Source organism: Tachysurus fulvidraco, chromosome 17, assembly GCF_022655615.1.
Source record: "Tachysurus fulvidraco isolate hzauxx_2018 chromosome 17, HZAU_PFXX_2.0, whole genome shotgun sequence".
NCBI lineage: Eukaryota > Metazoa > Chordata > Actinopteri > Siluriformes > Bagridae > Tachysurus > Tachysurus fulvidraco.
This window is the reverse complement of record NC_062534.1, coordinates 10,037,173-10,059,089: the sequence shown is the minus strand read 5'-3', so window position 1 is coordinate 10,059,089 and position 21,917 is coordinate 10,037,173. Positions and strand designations below refer to the sequence as shown.

Here is a 21,917-nt window from a genome sequence, read left to right as displayed (position 1 = left end):
AGTTGTAAAGATGGGTCTTCAGTATGGATGTTACCTATTTAAAGATTAATTCTAAAGAAATCAGGTTAGAATATTGTCTTAACAATCATCAAATTAAAGGCCTGCATTATGACTTTACTCATGCTGGAAAATAAATAAATAAATATTTTAAATATTTTAATTATTTTTTTTGTTTTCTTTTAATTCTTCATTTTTTATTTAATGTTTAATACTTTTTAATTTCTCTAAAATAAAACAAAAATGCACAGAATAGCATGCCTTATAATGTGGAGATCATGCATTCGAGAGCAAATGAGCAAATTTGCTCTCTGGGTTGGAGATATAGTATTGCTGTAACCTCACACACCATATTGCTTTAGCATAAAATAAGAATAAATTTGTAATTAAAAATTGGGTAAAACAATGGCTAAAAAGTGTAATTGGTATGGATAACTGTAAATAAACTCTTGCACTGATTAACATGTCCCCTTTTAACACATCCATATATCTACTCTTTGGCTTTCTTCTTTGCCTCTTACCTACAGGCAGCTCCATCTTCAATATCCTTCTACCACTATAACCACACTTTGTCCTCTGCACATGGCTAAACCATCTCAATCTGACCTTGTCCCCAAAACATCCAAACTGAGCTGTCCCTCTGGTTAGGAATCATAAGGAACCATTAGGAATCAGCACACCAGTGCTGATTCCTAATTCTGTAAATCCTTGTTCACTCCTAAAATGAACCTCGAAAGTAAAGTAAAAAATGCCAGAGGGATTTCCGTGTTTGATAACATATAAGCTAGACGCACAATGCTAAAGATGTGAAGAATCTCCAACATAATTGCATACCAAGCCATTTGTTTTCTTCTTTCTGTCTTGCCATTTTGTGTATGACCATTGTCGATTTGGATTATTTCTGGCTGTGGCATTGTTATTAAAGCTGTGTTTGTGCTGCATATGGATTCCACCGACACAAGTGGACTTATGGCATAAGCAATTACTCTGACCTTTGGTTCAGTTTAAACCCGCAATCAAAAAACAAAAGTCATCTGAGAAAATGATAATTATTTACTGCTTATTTAAAGACACAGAATTAAAGTAATTTAAATGAGTTAATATATTATTCACTAAACATTTTCAGTTTAGAAAACTAAACAGTGAAATAGAGGATTAAATCCAATCTATACGGTAAATGCCTAGGACGCATTACTCACCACATGCACTTGCAGAGGTCCAGAACCAGGTCTGATAATTTTTTTTCGATTTTTGTTTCCATTGCTGCTGAGGACAGTGGCTGACTCAACAGACTCAGCTGCAGAATAGATGAATACTTTAATTTAGCAGTAATTGAGACTTTCATTACTAAAGGTAATTCATTAATATACAATGTAGTACAGTTTGAAAAACATTTTACATTATATAATCGAATCATTTTTAAGCTAAGGGCCTTGTAGTTATAATGACAGTAGTGACAGATCCAAAGCAATTTTATTGGTCTTCTGAATAAATAAGCAATTTAAAGATGGCAGTATAATCTATATGCAAAAATGCAGATATCCATGGAATTTATTTGTTTTTAATTCAGTCATTTTATGCATGAATTTACACATACTCAGGAGCCTGAGCAGGATCCAAATATTTTTTAAATTATGGAAATTCATGAATACCAAATTTGTTGTATAATTAATCATTCAAACAATTTGCAAACAAATATCTTCATATCTATCTTGACAATTGCAGCCCAATGAGCAGGTATAAAAGAAAACCTGACTCATGCTGTGTTTTGTACCATTAGATGCTGTGTAGTACATCATCAGCATGTAGCTGATGTAGTTTATTTGCAATGTTTTAAAATAGTCTACACCATAATATATTATGTATGTGCCCTGACACATCTGTTGCACAGCTGTTATCAGGTGAAACACTGTACCTGATTTGTCTAGCAGCAAGCTGACTACCGATCCAGAGATGGCATTTTGTGGAAGAGGAAGTGAATGGCACCTCTGCAGGACCAATTTAAAAGGAGGATCTTGAGGTGACATGCCAGGAGGGCGAGAAAGGGCCTGAAATTTACTAGATGTTATTAGATGCAAATTAGAAGCTAACCACCTAGTGTCATAATATCAAGCTATTCTGCACTAAAACCTCAGCCCAATGAATACTTTAAGGGTGTGTGGCAGGTTCTCACATATTTAGTCCAACTGAATCAAACCCTGATATCTTAAGGCATTTGACACAGTCTGGTTATGCAAGTATGAACCAGAACAGCCAGTCTGATGCTGCCTATGAGAGAAGTATCGTTATTAAACCTACATATGACGCACACCTTATCCTACACAATGGCTGTGTATGTAGATATGCTATGTTTGTTAGGTGGAACATTTTGCTTTTATTTATTTCAGTGCTCCTCAAATCCAGAAATTACAAAAAACTCCATCTTAATGGGACACTGAGGATATTAGCCTCCTTTATGATGGCAAACTGAGAACTTTGCCTGCTCACATAGTCTGAACCAGTTCCAATGCATTTTTATAAATCACATACTTTCTTATTGGTTTACAGTTTTTGAAGCTTCCTATACTTCCCTCATTCACACAACAGCCACCTGTTGAGACCTAGTTTCAGGTATATCTCAACTGCCTGTTGAGAACTTTCATGTAAGCATTTTTGATTTACAGTATAAGCAGCTGTTAAAAATATTTCCTTTATCTACTTAATGGTTAAATGGTTCTCTAAACTTCTCTATGTGATGTCTAATATATACAACAAAATATTCAATATATTATACATTTTATGAAGTTTACTAAATGTTATGAACTTAATATAAACTTAATAGTCACGGGGTGAAAAGCACACTGTTATGATATAAAAATGATTATTGGTGGAGATTATTTATTGTAGATCTTGCAAACTTTTAATATAGACAACAGTAAAACAAAGTAATCAGAGTCTAAAAATGTAATAGAAAATAAACATTCCACAGTATGTCTTACCTTAAATATTTCATCTGGGCAGTCTGGAATTATACCACTGCAAATACCCATTTTTTCACCATTTGTGTGTCCTTTAGGTTTATCTGAAATGCCAGAAAACTCAGATTCACTTTGTACCTGTAGGTCAACCTGAAGCTCAAGCTCAGACAGAGAACTTCCTTCTGGACTGTCAGTTTTTAGGTGGTTCTCAATGGTGGCCAGAGAAGTATGAATGGAGGTGTGTTGTGATTCTGTCCCATCAGAAAATCCATTAGTGCTCGATGAATCTGGCCATGCTTTCCAGGATTTCGACATTTCGACATTCGACATCTCACATATGTCATGGCTAAAGTCAGGCTTAGTGAAAGCATTAGGCTCTCTTTTGAGTTCATTAAAATTAGTATGGATACATTCTTTAATCTGCTTTGGTTTTGCTGAACCAGTATTGGAACATTCACATTCAGGAGGTGATAAGGGCCTGGATGAGTTCCTCCATTTTCGAGCAGTCTCAGCCATGCTGTTAAAGAACCTAAACAGTCCTCTAAAGTGGCTGCTTTTGACATCTGGGCCTGTCTGTTTAGGTATAGGCATGGAGTCTTTAATACAATCTATGTCAACACATCCATAGTCTGAGTCAATGGTTTTGTCCAGTGTATGCATGGAGTCAAAGCTCTTCTCCAACAAAGTTGAACTTCCCTTTCCTTTAAAGGAAAATCTTTTCAAGTAATTCCAAACATCACCTCCTTTTGACCGTCTGCCCCCTAGAGGCACCTTGGGGCTCTCTTTCACATAGTGTTCTTCACAGACTGTCACAGATGAGTTGTTGCAGTTTGAGTGAGCTTTCTTTGAGCATGTGTGAGTCTTCTGTTGCTTACTTGTGTCCACAGGTAACTGGAAATCATGGTCAATTGTAGTAGCAAAGTCTATATCCTCAAAAGAGCAATCAAACTCTGCAGTGTAACCTGCATATGAATGCCTCTTGCCTTTATTCCTGAGTACATTCCTTTGAGAGCATAACAAAACAGGAGAGTTATTGCTGTGCTCATTTGTCTCTGCTTTAAGTACACTGTGGTACTTTACACTGGAAAGCTTGCCAGATTTGCCTCTGAAGACAAAAGGGGGCTTCAAATTCTTGAAACCCTTTACTTTGTCAGCAAATGACTGCTTGTATTCAGATGTTTCCCCTGGAAGTATCATAGATTGAGGGCGTCTCTCATAGTCAGAAGCAATTCTTCGATGGTTGAGAATCCTCCAGATTCCTGTAGTTTTGGATGCCTGATTCATTTCCTGTTTGTCATTTATTGAATCCTCAGTGGAAACCAGATCCAAAGACTCTTCATGATCCTTGAATTTGTGGATTTGGACAATCCCTGTTTCACTCTCCATATCCAGAGACACACTGAAGACTTTGTTGACATACCCATTGGAAACATTACAATCAGAGACAAAGCTTTCCGTGATATCCATCCTCTTACAGTGCAGGTTATGTCAGCTTTTGAATGTAAGAGATGCCATCTTTGTGGGCCACCTGATAGATAGATAGATAGATAGATAGATAGATAGATAGATAGATAGATAGATAGATAGATAGATAGATAGATAGATAGATAGATAGATAGATAGAAATCATATAATCTATATGCATAGATTTTTGGTACTGGTTCTGCATTTTAAGACTCATTTGTATTTTTTTTGTGTTCTTTTGTGTGTCTGATACATTCTAAAAGTTTTGTTGTTTTTCTTACAGCAAAATATTATTAATATTATTAGATTAATTATTTATATTGTACTCAATACAAAAACACTCAATATCAAAATACAGTGTCAGAATTAATTGGTATCAAAAGTGATAAAAATTAATGGCTAAAATACATGTGGTCTTATCTTTCTTAGCATCTAACTGAATCACAGGTGAAATCTGACAATTTATTAGTGGGTGGCCAGAGACAGAGTTTTTAGTGTGTAATGATATTATTTACATCAGTATAATAGAAGAGTGTGAATAATTTTATGATTTACTGTACACACAGAGTTTGTATAATGTTATCTTGCTCACTAGCAAACTAGTTTGCTGTTTTATTATTCACACAGAGATTGTAGCTTAATGTTAGCTTGCTTCTTAGCAAATGTATATAATGATAAAAAAGAGATAAAATGATGGAACGAGTTTGAGTAAAATGTTAAAAATGCAGGGAATTTTGAAAAAATACCTTTTGAATTTTTTTTTTTTTTGTAAACATTATTTTGGTGATAATCTTTTTTCTTTGAACATGTCAACAAAAAACACATATGTACAGAGATTTACATGTTACATTGTATATGTACATTTAGAAATTCAAGCTACAGTTTGCAAAACCTGTCTTGTATGTTTTATTCTCTTGAATTGAGAGACTTTGTTTAAGAAAATATTATCTGATGTGTAACACAAAAATTGAAAGTAAAAATCAATTTATTAATTTAAGGTTAGTGTAACAAAATGTTTAATTTTAAATTAGTCAAATATAATTTACTTATAAACACAAATGTATTTAGACTAACAAATCAATTATTTAAACAATACAACATTTTAGTAAAGTTGTTACTAAACTTTATTAAGTTAATCAAACTAAGTTGGATTATATACTAAACCTACAATAGTATATTAATTTGAACGAATCAAACTAAATGTAAAACGCTTCAAGTAAATGTTATGGATTAATTTTTTAGTGTAATGTGTTAATGTACAGTGATAATTCTCAACTGTTAAGAAGGCCTGGTGAGTTGTAGATCAAGTTATATCTGATCGAATTTACTTCATTTAACTATTTATCTGACAAGACAATTGACAGCACTTCCATTTTCCATTGTGTGACACCAGCTAGCCTCCATTATAGCCACAAAAAACTGACAGAGAAGTTGCAAATTTTCTGTGATTTAAAAGTGACCATCTTCTGCCCTCTCACGTTTAAGTGTCATATTGGGCGTGATCTTTGAATAAGATGCAATTCTCAGACGAATTTGCATTAAATTCTCACAAAATATTGAGGACAATGTTTTCCTAATGCACAGCATAACACTGCTCTTAGGGCAGGAGAACAAAGCTGTTCATGCATTTATGGATCATTCCTTAGATTCTAAAATATTTGAGTACCCCAATTTCTACAATAATATTTGCGCATACTGTATGTTGGTAAATCTTTAAAAAAGACTTTAAAAAGTCTAGAGAGCTTAAATGCAGAATCCCAGGAATGACACATAAAAAAAGCTTTGTGATATATATTGTAGATTAAAATTAACACTGTATTGTCCTATAGACACTCATTGTCTTCAGAAAATGTACAGTACTGCAAATTTGTTAGGTAACAGCATTTTTCTCAAAAATCATAAACAAAATAACACTTACTTAAACATGAGATGACAAGAGCAGATGTATGTTTTAAATGATGAAACAGTCTCAAAATACTTTTAGGACTATTTTTATGATGCCATATTTATGCAAAAAATATTAAATATTCTAAAACACAAACTTCTCAATAGAATTCAAGTGTTTGCACAATTGTATAGCAATGCTACTGCTACTGCTACAACCATGATCCTGTTATTAATACCTATACCTAAATACACTTTTAGTAGTATAAATATTATTATTTATTTCTTTTTTCACTTTATTTATTAATATAATTAAATTGAAACATTGAAACAAGATCAAAACCAGCCAAGGCAGAGTATAAAGGCTTGTTATCAACAAGTTTGAAACAATGAGCATATACTGTACTTTGATATGTACAATGGAAAATGAATGTTGAAATTTCCAAACTAATCAAGGGGTAAACTCAAAAGGGAGAAACAAATGAGAGAAACAAACCAGACTTTTGGAGGGCCACACTTCTTTTGAGGTCTTGGCTGATTTATTTTGATTTTCCCATGATGTTAAGCTAAGAGTCAAAGAGTTTGAAGGTAGACCTTAAAATACTGTACATCTACAGGTACACCTAAAAGCTTTTTCTGCAATTTTTCTAGCTTTTTACGGTACAGTTACTGTAACTGAATGCAAACTTCTGACTCACTGATGTGTGTGTTGTGATAAAATTGCAAAGAAAAATAATTTAATTAAATATCATGCACAAAGTAATCCTAAATGACTTGCTAAAACTATAGTTTGTTAATATGAAAAAGTGATTTTAATTCAATCTATGTGTATGCAAACATTTATATGTAGAGGAGAAAATACACAATGGATATAAACAGTCTACACAGTTTTAAATGTTAGGATTCTAAACAAATAAACTAAGATAAGTTATGTCAACTTTTTGCATCCTCAGTGTGAAATTACCACATACAGTATATAAAAGTGAAAAAAGAAAAATAAATGAGCAAGATTCTTTTAGCATTGCACACTTTGATATTTGTAATTATTGCTGAATCAGGTAACCCACAGATTTTTATGTATTTTCAGGTTGGGCACTGGCTAGCTCATTCAAATATATAAATCTTCTTTTGGTTAAACCTAAACCTAGTTTGTTGACATGCATGTATGATTTGCATCATTATGATCGCAGGAGAAATTCCATTCAACTTCAGTTTGTCATGATTCATGATTCATTAAAAATGCCCCAATTCTGGTCAAGAAATAGCAACATAATGCTGCCACCACCATACTATGCCATTGTATGAGTGTTTTGTTTTGTTTTTTTCACCAGATGTAACATTTATTTTTTTTGGCAAAGGTTTTCCATTTAGCCACCATGCTTATACATGTGAAAAATATGAGAGATTGTTGTCACATGCACATGTAATCAGTTAGAAATAATTATTACTTGACAGACATTCCTGCAGCTCTTTTAATGTTGCTGTAGATCTCTTGGTAGCCTCTCTAGTAGGTTCTTGTACTTTTATACATTTTGGAATGACATTGTGTTCTTATTGTTGTCACTGTGGTGCTCCATAATTGTTAACAAGTGAGATTAAGTGCATCCTTCTTAAAGTATTTATTGACCAAAAATCCTACAGAAACAGCTGAGTTGGCTTAATCTGAAAAATGTAATTAATGGCAGCTTCATGATTTTATGATAATTACTTTTATACTTGAAATACTGATCACAGCCACATCACCACTTACAAAAGTTTATTTTTCCCCCCCTAAATATTAGATTTTTTTCTTCCATTAAATATTTATATTTTGTAATTTTACATTGTGGGTGGAAAAAGTTCTGACATTTGGATTTGCTGAGCTCCCACTAGGCCTTTAAACTCCTTTAATTGTAATTAAATAATAAGGACAACGCCTTAACACACAGCTGCTTATCAGTCAACTCTCCAGTTACGTTTGAGCCTACAGTATGTTGTGCCTTTTGAGTATTACGAAAAAAATTTATGAAATAAAAAATAGCATCATGAAGTAACACTTGTGATTTAAGGACTGAAAAAGATGTTAGCATGGCAGTGTAAAAACTTTGTCAAACCACTTGAATTAAAGGTAAAGGTCTACTCAATCACATATTAACTGTTTCGTTTGGAAACCATTCTGCTAGCGTACAGTGGCAAAAAAAAATATAAAATTATGTCACTGTTATTGCACATTCACCTGCTCTTTCTAGTAAGCAAAATTACAAATACTGTCAGATATTTTCTAAAACAGTTATTTATGAGTGAAAATGTCTCTCAATTCCTTATACGTTTAAATCAACATCTATCGCTTTTATAGCGGCCCGTGCGCAAATTGTACATTCAGAACTAAGTGTGCCACAGGTTGTTGCCGTTTAATATTTTACAAAGGACATTACACCTATTGTTATAATGCGCCTTTTCGCCTACAGAGTAATTAAACATTTCTGATTAGTAGAGCCTCTTAATATTAGAAAGCAAATGAAAATATTAAATGTTTACCTCAGATAAGTCTTCCCATTGGGATGTCAGATTTGTCAAGTCAGTCCTACATGCGAATCAAGAGTATCGAGATGATAAACTTTTCCAGCAGCTCATATATTGTGCTTATTTATATCTAGCGCTCAAGATAGCCAACTATACAAGCTCCCCTTGAGGATGTGTTACTTAAAATGTCCGCTTTTCCGAACAGTCAGCAATATAATTGTTGCACTCTCGCCCTTAAGACAATGAATGAAACCCGACACTGAGAAACGAGATAAGCGCAGACGCAGACATGCACACAGATTTATTCTGAAATCCGTTGGTTTTTTTTCAACGGTTCTATATATATACGAAGTTAGGAGAAGGTAAGGAAAAGTACAAAAAACTATTATATATATATATATATATATATATATATATATATATATATATATATATATATATATATATATATATATATGGAAAAAAAAACATTTGGTGATTGTGCAAAACATTTTATAAAACTATGCAGCCTATAAAGGCTATTTTATAAAAAAAAAAAAAAAAAGGCTTTTTTTAAACATTTTTCTCTGTCTTTATGTACTATCTTACACACACGGAAATCCCCCCACCGCCCCCAGCCCTTACAATCCTATACACAGGAAAGAGTGGATCTTGCATCAGTGGGTCTAAAAAAATGCTCTCTGCTTCACAAAGACGGGAAGTCTGGCTGACTGTATGTAAATATCTCTGCCATACATGCTTCCCGTTCTGTCTGTGTGTGACTACCAGAGCAATTGTGTTTTTGTCTACCTACGGGTGTTTGTCATCATCACATTAGTTTCAATAGCCAATGTTTCATGACATCAAGCACAGTACACAATTCATCATAATGTTACAAATAACACATCAGTGTGATTTTTGAGACTGGTAGATCACCATTATACTAAGCTGTAAGAGATTAACACATGCAAATATGATTGCAAACCTTTTTTTTATTATTAAATGACCAGTGTAATCACAAAATTATAGAAAAATGTTCAGTATATAGTTTAATGATATAAACAAAATAATTGGTAATCACCAAAAAGGGTAAAATAAAAGTGTTCCTTCCTCTGATGTAACTCTACAACACTGTCCACTTCCTAGCACATTACGGACAGCTTAACTGTCCTGATTTTCAGCATATCCCCATTTTTCCTGATTAATAAAATGTATTTATTTTAAATGAGAAGCAATGGTTAGTATGGTAAACAGTCTCCATGATATGTACAAAATTTTAAAAGAAGGAGTCATCAGAGGAAAAAGCTTAGAGCTTACAGGCCATATGAACAAGTTTTATGTGTTTCATGAACAAATGTACCTGTGCTTAGTTCCCAGTTACTATGTATCTTCATTTTTAAATATTGTAAACAAGTCTTCAAAATGAAGTCATCACTCTTTTTTGTTTTATTTTTTGAACAACTGTCATCTTCCCCAGTTTCCTGTGATGTGGTCCAAATGGAATGCACTTCAATAACAGTCATGGTGAGAAACAACAATTCTGTTTAACTATGAGTAAATGCTTCATTAATAACTGTAAATTAAGGTAAGGCAAAGATATATAAAAAGATGTATAATACAGTATCACAAACAACAGTATATAATAATGTGGCCTGTATTGAGCAACACAAATTAGTTTATCACGGTGTGTGCACTATACTGTACACTCTCATTCACTGCCTCTAAGACATCTTGCTGCAATGGTTGCAAAGAAACATTTTTAATGACCTCTAAGATTACATGCCATGACCTGGAGGCAGCATCAGTCTGTTGCAGCTAGCTAACATCTTTCAGCTATGTCTCACTGTGAAGGACATGCAGATAATAACTGGTGGTACCATATTAAGATAAAATTACACTGACATTCTTGGCATTCCCCAGAGTTCATTATTAATAACAGTAATAATATTAAAATAACAATAACATTATTATTAACATTATAGCAGACTTGGGTATACTTAAACAGGTTTTTTTTTATCTTTATTTTTCTTTATTTTCACTTTTCTGTCATTTTAGATCGCATATGCATGCACATTCATCTCTGTGCAGCTCAGCTCTGTCTCTATCTCTCTGGGTTAGATAGGAAGTGCCTTAAGTGGATTTTGTCAACTGAGGAGTTGAGAATCATCACAAGTTATCTGCTGGTTTGACCAGCTTCCTCTCAGTCCAGAGCCATCAGTCAAATGTCCCCTTGCCACAATATGGACATTTATGATTGTCTCACCCTCAATTGAGTTTTTGGGTGATGAAACTGGACACAGTATTCATGGCCTATAGGTCTAGTGCATTATCTATTGCATATTATAAATAAACAAATCAATTTGTATTATTTGCTTATATAGTATCAATGTGTTTAAGTCTTTCAGTGGAATTATCTTAATTTTCACTTTTGGGGATAAGTAGACTTTAAAATTCCATAACCCTTAATTATAAATGCGATATATCGGAAAAAGAAACCCTTTTCAGCTCAGAAAAAAACAAAATGTTGCCACATGAAGGGCTTTCACAGGCCATCACATATACGTATGAATACAATACACCATTATGTATTATGAAACTCCATAATATATGAATATGAATGTGATGTAGACTGAGAAATATTCTGCCATTTTTGGATAGGAATGGACCCCAGGCACATGGTATCAGAGAATCTGAAAACAGGAAGTCAGCCTACAATAAACATAGTTATACATCCTCCTTAAGTGATACAAAGGAAGTGAGACATTTTTTAGGAATTCTAATAAAAGAGACAAACTTAGAAACCAATGGTTTAAATCACAATAAATGTAATTACAACAAAGAGGCCTAGTTTAATATGCAAAATAAAATATGCTTAATTTAAATTTTCTGAATGCTTAATAGAGATTAATCAAATAAGCACCATTAAAATAATTATCCACCCATTTATATTTTTCACAATTTTCCATTATCACTTAATGACAAAACAGGAAGATATTCTTGTGCCGATCAAGCCATAATCAAGACCCTGTCTCCCTAAACTAACAATGCTCAGAGAAAGCATGCAGCAAAGGCAAGTCCTTAAGGAGGGAAGAAATTTCCCTAGTTCATTCAGTTGGAAATAAGCAACACATACTGTCGATGTCTAGTACATTTCAATCAGAGTAGATGATTTGCCATTTGAAGCCCTATTCAGCCAATCCCTCTCAATTAATTGCAATGACACATAATGCCATTGATGCAAATGACTTTAGTATAAATATAACCCAGTCCATCCACATATACCATTGGGTATCAGTCTACTTCAATTGATGGATTGTTAACACTTCATACATTCTGTGTGAATCTGGTTGGGGATGTCACTAATTGTTGTTTTGGGGTTCTTCTCCACAGCTCTATTTTTCCAAAAACCAACTGCTGTTGTTTTCCTTGGCTGAACTGATTTATATCTGGTTGTTAGTACATCATTGCTTTTTTCCCTTTTCAGGAAATTCCAAATTGTTCTGTAATGGCTCTCATAAATTTCCCCTTTTTTCAAGTTCAAAATGGCTTGCTTTTCTTCAATAAACAGCTCTTTTTTAACCATTGGTCTATCATTTTATAAAAAAAAAATCAAGAGTAGACATTCAGAGTAGACATTCAAAGAATGTAAACAATTAAATGAACAGGGCTTACCTGAGCAACAAGAAATACATGTCAGCCACATGTGTTTAGGGGAAGGTGTTACAAAATGGTGCCAGATTCCAAGTAGTTTAAGACATTCAGATGTAAATGTAAAGAAATGAAATAAAATGAAATTTGGATCTACTGACTATCATTTTTTGACCTCTAATCCAAATGTTTTCAGTGTTTAGCAATATATTTGCAGCATTTGACTTGCAATTCAGATACTTTGAGCTGAGAACTGTTTCCCATTTGTTTCCTGCATAGCCTATTTACATGCAGAAAGAGTACAATTGGTCGGCAGCCCAAATGCACCTAACCGATATGGAGACTGCTGTAGAGAAGGCACACATAGGTTTGTGACTCTTGTCTGTAAAATTACCGCTTGGTGGTGAAAAGGGATGAGGTACTTGTGCACTTGTGTCTACATGAGAGAACTATGGTGGCCGAGAAGTGCAAAACACAATAACAAATCTGAAAACAAATTAACAAATCAAAAACACTTCAAGAAATCCTGAAACAAATTAACAAATCCGAAAACACATTAACAAATCAGAAAACACAACGACAATTCAGACAACTTGGAAATGGTAGGTATCGTTTGTGAATGGAAACTTACCGATCATCGGATGAGACACCTGTCACTCAAGATATACAGGTATGGAATCTTATGTGTAATGTGTAAAGCTCTCCATTTAAATATAAGAAAATAACAAAATTAATCCACAGTAATCCATTCCATTCCATCCATCCATCCATTCCAACTTTTCCCTGTGGCAGACTGTTGTACTGCCTGTATACCTTGAGTGACGGGTGTCTTGTCCAACGATCGGTAAGTGTTCCAATCACAAACTATACCGACCTCTTCCGGGTTGTCTGAATTGTCGTTCTGTTTTCGGATTTGTTAATGTATTTTGTGCAACGATTCAGACAACCCGGAAAAGGTAGGTATAGTTTGTGAATGGAAACTTTCCCTGATCATTGGACAAGACACCTGTCATTCAAGATATACAGGTGAATGAAAGGTGTCTGGTCCGATGATCGGTAAGTTTCCGTTCGCAAAGGATACAGTACCTACCTTTTCCGGGTTGTCTGACTTGTCCTTGTGCTTTCGGATTTGGTAATTTGTTTTCGGATTTGTTTATGTGGTTTTGTATTTGTTAATGTGTGTTTTTTTTTTTAATTTGTTAATTTGTTTTCGGATTTGTTAATTTGTTTTCGGATTTGTTAATGTGTTTTCAGATTTGTTAATTTGTTTTGCACTTCTTGGCCACCGTAGAGAACAATGCTGGCACTGACAATGACAATAGCAAACAAAAAAAATTAAAACCGGCTAGAATTTTATAAAATGATGATGATAACTATTATTATTATTATTATTATTATTATTATTATTATTATTATTATTATTATTATTATTATTATTATTAATGTGTGTGTGTGTGTGTGTGTGTGTGTGTGTGAGTGAGTGAGTGCCTGGATGTAGAGCTCAACTCCGAATCTCAGTTATGTAATTATGAAACACACACGGTCTGCACACACATACAGTAAGCTCCTGTTCATGAAGCCACTCATCACCCGATCGCTCCATCTTTTCTGCTTTTGCCAGTGGTTCTGATAGCTATTTCCTGGATCTCAATCTCCAGGTTCACATCCTTCATCAGTTATGTACATCCTATATTCATTAGGAATTAATCAGAATGTAATCTGACCCACTCATTAAACTGTCTTATTTAAAAACGTGTCTTTGTCATGGTATGTGCACTTTGCCACATTACTCTGCTACTGCAGAGTGGTTTATCAATAGTCATCATCCATGACTGGGGGTATGTCTGAACAGACAGAACTTGATCAGGTGACTGATTACTTAGACTCATTACTTAGGTTTCACTATACACTAGATATTGTAGGTCCAGGTAGAAACAAAATAATTCGAAAGAGAAAACTAGAACTCTGGTATAAATAAAACTAAATTAGCAGTATTTTAAGAAATTGTGAGTATTTCAGAAGTCAGAAAAATTAGTGCTGCTTAGTGTTTAAATTAAAACTTTAGAATTATAGGTTATCTTCAGTTAGGGTGGAGAGATATGCTTATCTAGATAAGCATATCTCTCCACCCTAACTGAAGATAACCTATAATTCTAAAGTTTTAATTTAAACTGTAGCAAAATGAACTAGGAATCAATGACTATCAAGCAAAATAAATTCTATTAATAGTAAATTTAGACAATCGATTTAAAACCAGATAAGTTGATTGTTATCCTGTAGATAACAAAATTACTTTTTTTAGAATATTTCACTGCCCTATGAGAGAGCGATTTTAATTTCCGATTTAATTTTCACATTTTAATTTCTTCTTCAAAATCATCAACTTGTATACAAGACCCTCTACCTACATGTTTCTTTAACCCTCCTGCAGACCTTTTCTGTCCTATGCAAAAGGAAAAAAATTAAGTATATATGATAGCCTTTTTTTTCATCTTTTTTGTCGAAGTTGTTTCCAACATATATTTTGCAAAATGTTTTGTAATATTTGGTATAATAAACCTCATTAATATACAAAAATGCCTCATTTTTATAAAAAAAAAATAATTTGGAAATTTGGAATTATTTTTACTATAGAGACACAAACGTTAATACACAATTACAGGCTGGTATATTTCAAAGCCAGGACATTGTTTTGAAACCAGTTTGACCATTTTTAATGGCAGGTCATTGAATGCTTATAAATCAAAAAATTACATTTTGTTAACATTTTACACTTGTAATGTCTATCTTGCCTACCAGATGCCATCTGATCACCTAAAAATGGGCTACACACACACACACACACACACACACACACACACACACACACACACACACACACACACACACACACACACACAATCCCCAATCCCCAAAAATTGGGTCCCGGTGACCCAATCCCCTGACACGGAATCTGGCACTAGGGACATGGAATGTCACCTCGCTGGGGGGAAAGGAGCCTGAGCTAGTGCGGGAGGTTGAGAGATACCGACTAGATATAGTTGGGCTCACCTCCACACACAGCTTGGGCTCTGGAATCCAACTCCTTGAGAGAGGCTGGACTCTCTACTACTCTGGAGTTTCCCATGGTGAGAGGCGGCGGGCTGGTGTGGGCTTGCTCATAGCCCCCCAGCTCAGCAACCATGTGTTGGAGTTCACCCAGGTGAACGAGAGGGTCGTTTCCCTGCGCCTTCGGGTCGGGGATAGGTCTCTCATGGTCATTTGTGCTTATGGGCCAAATGGCAGTGTAGAGTACCTGACCTTCTTGGCGTGTCTGGAAGGGGTGCTGGAAAGTGCTCCGACCGGGGACTCCGTCGTTCTACTGGGGACTTCAACGCTCATGTGGGCAGTGACAGTGACACCTGGAGGGGCGTGATTGGGAGGAACGGCCCCCCCGACCTGAACCCGAGTGGTGTTTTGTTATTGGACTTCTGTGCTAGTCACAGTTTGTCCATAATGAACACCATTTTCAAACATAAGGGTGTCCATCAGTACACATGGCACCAGGACACCCTAGGTCGGAAGACGATGATCGACTTTGTGGTTGTTTCATCTGACCTCTGGCCGTATGTCTTGGACACTCGGGTAAAGAGAGGGGCGGAGCTGTCAACTGATCACCACCTGGTGGTGAGTTGGATCCGATGGCGGGGGAGGAAGTCGGACAGACTTGGCAGACCCAAACGTACTGTGAAGGTCTGCTGGGAACGTTTGACAGAGTCTCCGGTCAGAGAGATCTTAAACTCCCACCTCCGGCAGAGCTTCAATCGGATCCCGAGGGAGGTTGGAGACATTGAGTCCGAGTGGACCATGTTCTCCACCTCCATTGTCGACGCGGCCGCTTGGAGCTGTGGCCGTAAGGTCTCCGGTGCCTGTTGTGGTGGCAATCCCCGAACCCGGTGGTGGACCCCGGAAGTAAGAGATGCCGTCAAGCTGAAGAAGGAGTCCTATCGAGCCTGGTTGGCTCGGGGGACTCCGGAGGCAGCTCATAGGTACCGAAAGGCCAAGCGAGCTTCAGCCCGGGTGGTTACGGAGGCAAAAACTCGGGTCTGGGAGGAGTTCGGTGAGGCCATGGAGAAGGACTATCAGTTCGCTTCGAAGAAATTCTGGCAAACTGTCTGGCACCTCAGGAGGGGGAAGCAGTGCCCTGCTCACACTGTTTACAGTGGGAGTGAGAAGCTGCTGACTTCGACTGGGGACATCCTCGGACGGTGGAAGGAATACTTCGAGGATCTCCTCAACCCCACCGACATGTCTTCCACTGAGGAAGCAGAGGGCGGGGGCTCAGTTGTGGACTCGTCGATTCCCCAAGCTGAGGTCACTGAGGTAGTTGAGAAGCTCCTCAGTGGCAAGGCACCGGGGGTAGATGAGATCCGCCCTGAGTACCTCAAGTCTCTGGATGTTGTGGGGCTGTCTTGGTTGACACGCCTCTGCAACATCGCATGGAGGTTGGGGACAGTGCCTCTGGACTGGCAGACTGGGGTGGTGGTCCCTCTGTTTAAGAAGGGGGACCGGAGGGTGTGTTCCAACTATAGGGGGATCACACTCCTCAGCCTCCCCGGAAAAGTCTATGCCAGGGTACTGGAGAGGAGAATTCGGCTGATAGTTGAACCTCGGATTCAGGAGGAACAATGCGGGTTTTGTCCCGGTCGTGGAACACTGGACCATCTCTATACCCTCGCCAGGTTGCTGGAGGGTTCATGGGAGTTTGCCCAACCAGTTCACATGTGTTTTGTGGATTTGGAGAAGGCTTTCGACTGTGTCCCTCGTGGTGACCTGTGGGGGGTGCTCTGGGAGTATGGGGTCCGGGGCCCTCTGTTAAGGGCTGTCCGGTCCCTATATGACCGGAGCAGGAGTTTGGTTCGCATTGCCGGCAGTAAGTCAGACTTATTCCCGGTGCATCTTGGACTCCGGCAAGGCTGCCCTTTTTCACCGGTCCTGTTCATTACTTTTATGGACAGGATTTCTAGGCGCAGTATGGCGCCGGAGGGGGTCCGGTTTGGGGACCACAGGATTTCGTCTCTGCTTTTTGCAGATGATGTTGTCCCGTTGGCTTCCTCAAACCAGGACCTTCAGCGTGCACTGGGACGGTTTGCAGCCGAGTGAGAAGCGGCGGGGATGAGAATCAGCACCTCCAAGTCCGAGGCCATGGTTCTCAGTCGGAAAAGGGTGGCTTGCCTCCTTCAGGTTGGTGGAGAGCTCCTGCCTCAAGTGGAGGAGTTTAAGTATCTTGGGGTCTCGTTTATGAGTGAGGGAAGGATGGACCGGGAGATCGACAGGCGGATTGGTGTATCTTCTGCAGTGATGCGGTCGATATACCGATCTGTTGTGGTGAAGAAAGATCATGAGCTTTGGGTCACGACCGAAAGGACGAGATCCCGGATACAGGCGGCCGAAATGAGTTTCCTCCACAGGGTGGCTGGGCGCTCCCTTAGAGATAGGGTGAGGAGCTCGGTCACTCGGGAGGAGCTCAGAGTAGAGCCACTGCTCCTCCACATCTTCCTCCTAGGAAGACCTAGGACACGCTGGAGGGACTATGTCTCTCGGCTGGCCTGGGAACGCCTCGGTATTCCCCCGGAAAAGCTGGAGGAAGTGTCTGGGGAGACAGAAGTCTGGGCATCCCTGCTTAGACTGCTGCCCCCGCGACCCGGCCCCTGATAAGCGGTAGAAGAAGAAGAAGTGTGTGTGTGTGTGTGTGTGTGTGTAAAGCTTGTTGGTAGAAGAAGAAGAGAAGAGAAGATATTGCCCCCAGCTGGTCAAATGCATATAACAAGTGTGAAATATTTATAAATGATTAGCTTTTGTTTTTTTCTGGAAGCCTAATGAATTGCTATGCCCAATGCTTGTGTGTGTGTGTGTGTGTGTGTGTGTGTGTGTGTGTGTGTGTGTGTGTGTGTGTGTGTGTAGAGCATCATTTCGGTAGATCATATTTTGCCCTCTGCTAGGCAAAGGCATATCAAAAGTGTGAAATATTTACAAATGTGTAGCTTTTTTTTTCTGGAGACCTAATGAAATGCAATGCCCAATTTGTGTGTGTGTGTGTGTGTGTGTGTGTGTGTGTGTGAGTGTGGTGTGTGAGTGTGTGTTTAGGGTGCGTGTGTTAGTGGACATTTTATGTGTGCATTTTTGTGTCTGTATGTATGTTTATTGCACTGAAAAGGGCAAAAGTGTGACCTATTGCCCCACTAAATGTGGCGGGGTCAAATTGAGTATTTATTTTAAGAACACATAGTTCAACGAAAATAGACAAAATTAATTCTACTTGCAAAGTTCATTATTCAGAACAATCCTGGTAAATTTCAGGCAAATAAGTGGAAGAAAACCTGTGTTATGACACATTAAACTTTCCAGCGGGGTCAAATTGTCCTGCAGTCTGCAGGAAGGTTAAACAGATAATAGCAGTAGCAACCAAACCGTTCAGTGCTGGCTATGTGTAAAAATCTAGTGATAATCAATGCTTTGTGTGATGCACGAAAAGGAATAAAAAGCATTCTTTGCCACAGAAATCCCACTGTGAGAAGAAAGCAGCAGCACTGCAGCACCCTGGACAGTACTGCTCACCCAATGGCAAGAGCCAACAGCGGAGAGCCAGGCTCAGCAGCGGAACAGAGGTAAAATCACGTTTTGGGCTTTATAAAAAGTTATTTTGACTCTGTGCTATTTTTTTTTTCCAGGTACCACTTCCCGGGAACATTGCCAGGGTGCTCCTCATGCTCTTCAGCTGGGTGTGAATCCCAAATGCGGTCGGACCAAGTTCTGCCTTTTATGTCCCCTTTAATGTTGATCTATGTCGGAGCAGTTCCATCAGATGCTGAAACAAATGCTGCATAAGGTGGAACATGAGGAGGGAGGGAACTGGGACCTTCTCCTTCCTTACGTCCTGTTTGATGTCCATGAAGCTCAGCAGGTTACCACCTGCTTCACCCATTTATAACTAGTGGACTGTGACCTCGGGGATTGCTGGATGTGGCTCGAGAAGCATGGGAGGAACAGCCCTCGCCATTTCGGTCCATCATTGATTTTGTCCAGAATATGCTTTCACACATCGACTAAGTGGTTTCCATCATTTAGCTGCATCTAGAGGTGGCCTAACGGGCCCAGCAATGGACATACAACTGGCAGCCAAGCCCAGAGAGTTCCGGCCCGGCAAACAGGTGATGTTACTGATCCCTGATGCGGTTTGCAAATTCCTGCCAAAATGGTAGGGGCCCCTATACAGTCCTTGAGCGGCCGGGACCTGTGAACTACAGGCTGCAGCAGCCATGTAAGTGCGCAGTCATACAAATCGATTACATTACCATCCTGAAAATGTGGATTGCCCCAGGGCCTGCTGTGTCTGCTTTTGCTTCTCCGATCACAGATCCCCAATTATTTACGTATGCCAAATGTACAAAAAGTCAGTGTGTTTTTAAGCCTTTTACATAGTTCTTTTTTTTCGATACTTTTCCTAAAAGTTTGTTAAACTATGATATATAGTAAGTATAGTAAATCCAGTAAAACTTTTTCATTAAACAGAGGAATGCCAGTTGAATCCTCCAGCATTCAACAAAAGCATGGCAACATGCTTGGCATGGCAACATGCAACCAGCAAAAGGTTGGCAACCTAAATTAATTTTTTTAGATTGCACTGAAAAAGTGGATAGTTTGGTGCAAAGTGGAATCATGATACTTAGTCCATAGATCAATCATCTATGAAAATCACATTGTCCAATGTCCTCCATTTATTAAAGATTAGCTTCTGATCACAGAGCAGTCTAGACACAGGAAAATCATTTCACGAATAAATGTCGTAAATCCCCTTTAGGCAACAACTCTATCAAATCCTAAAAAGTGAAAAAGAAAAACTAAGTGTTGCATTCAATTTAGACTCTGGTTGATGCTGTTGCGATGTGAATGTGAAGAACAGTTTATAACAGAAGAATATATAGATTAAAGACAATTGTTGCCAAGCTGAGTTCAGAACTCCAGAGTTATTTTTTTTAAACTACTAAAAATAGAATACTTTGCACTCCCTTTAGTATTTATTTTGTATCATTTCCTATCTGAGGGTGGGCATATTTAACATAAATGAAGCACAGGGAAGGTATAAAAGAGCACTGCTGTTTTTGTGTTTATTCAGAAGACACATAGTACATAAACAATTTAATAAAGAAATAAACATCTTTCTTCGATCAATCTCATAATAGTAGACACTATGTTTCATCTAGATACAGTGAAAAACAGAGAATAAAGCCACAACCACTATCATATCATTACTTCTCATTATGGATAAATATATAATTGATATATGTAGTTTTTTTTAAACTTTGTAATTTTTATTTATAAGCTGTTGACAATGTCCACTGTTAAAAGCTCTATACAAATTAAATTGAATCAAAGCATATGCATTAATAAAAGTTTGAGTCTTGAACATTAAATGTTTTCAAAAGTAAAAATATTTATACATTGTTTAAAAATGCAGATGCCTGTGGGCAACAGCATTCCAGAACAGCATTCAAAATTTGTCTTTGAAGACATATACTATTTTCGGCTGGTAACAGTCAATCTGGGGTAACATAATGTGGGATAATCACTAGGAAATTGTCTACAAGATAAAGCACCTTAGGTTCACGGGCAATGCCAATTTATCCCTTAAATCATCCCAGTTGGAGGTTGATGCCCACTCTTTTTTACCACTGCTCTGTTAAAGCAACACTGAACATATTGATTGGTTCATCACAGACTCTGCACCATTAGGATGTCTAACTTCTCTGGTAGGGCAAAAGAAAACTGAAGTTTGGAACTACTAGATGGTGTTGTTAGCATTGGACCCATGGTGACACAACAAAAGATAGTGTTTGCCTATTAGTCAGTCTGGTGTTAGGGGGCAGGCACAGTTGAATTGAATCTTTAATGCCTCTTTTGCTGTTTGAACATCTCTTTGCTGCAGGACAACAGTCATATTAGTCTGGAGAAGTCATTGTGTGTCATTTTTAAATTTGTAAGAACTGCTGTTGTGTTTGCATATGCGTTCTTGCAGACACAGTTCTCCCATCAGGGCGTCAGTCTCACCATTTCACTTGTTAACTCATTTAAAGAAAAATTATAATCTTTTTCAAGCAGCTAAAGAGGTGGGCTAAATGAATCCAACATATTGTAAATATATCCTAAACATGTGTGTGTGTGCAGCAGATTGAATTAGAATAAAATGTAATGTTTAACTATATCAGGTAAAAACAACATACTGTACACTTTAATTCAATCATTCATTTTCTACCGCTTATCCGAACTACCTCGGGTCACGGGGAGCCTGTGACTATCTCAGGCATCATCGGGCATCAAGGCAGGATTCACCCTGGAGAGAGTGCCAACCCATCGCAGGGCACACACTCTCATTCACTTACGCAATCACACACTACGGACAATTTTCCAGAAATGCCAATCAACCTACTATGCATGTCTTTGGACCGG

At 37.5% G+C, this 21,917-nt stretch overlaps 1 protein-coding gene across 14 annotated transcripts in view; it reads right to left on the bottom strand.

Annotated features, from left to right (window-relative positions):
- The window catches only part of arhgef9b (Cdc42 guanine nucleotide exchange factor (GEF) 9b), a 77,836-nt gene extending 68,780 nt beyond the window's left edge, over nt 1-9,056 (bottom strand). For 6 of the 14 annotated variants that reach the window (XR_007138285.1, XR_007138286.1, XM_047802327.1 and 3 more), the window contains exons 1-4: nt 8,820-9,029; nt 2,976-4,482; nt 1,913-2,045; nt 1,197-1,294 (exon numbers count right to left, since the gene is read on the bottom strand). Coding sequence is in view for 8 of the 14 variants with exons in the window: in XM_047802327.1 (XP_047658283.1) it covers nt 1,197-1,294; nt 1,913-2,045; nt 2,976-4,421 (1,677 nt within the window). In the remaining 6 variants the exon portion in view is untranslated. Of the gene's footprint in view, nt 1-1,196; nt 1,295-1,912; nt 2,046-2,975; nt 4,483-8,819 lie in introns of all 14 variants that reach the window. The other 8 variants (XR_007138287.1, XM_047802323.1, XM_027135788.2 and 5 more) reach the window with 3 other exon arrangements.
- Between the last annotated feature and the right edge of the window lie 12,861 nt (nt 9,057-21,917).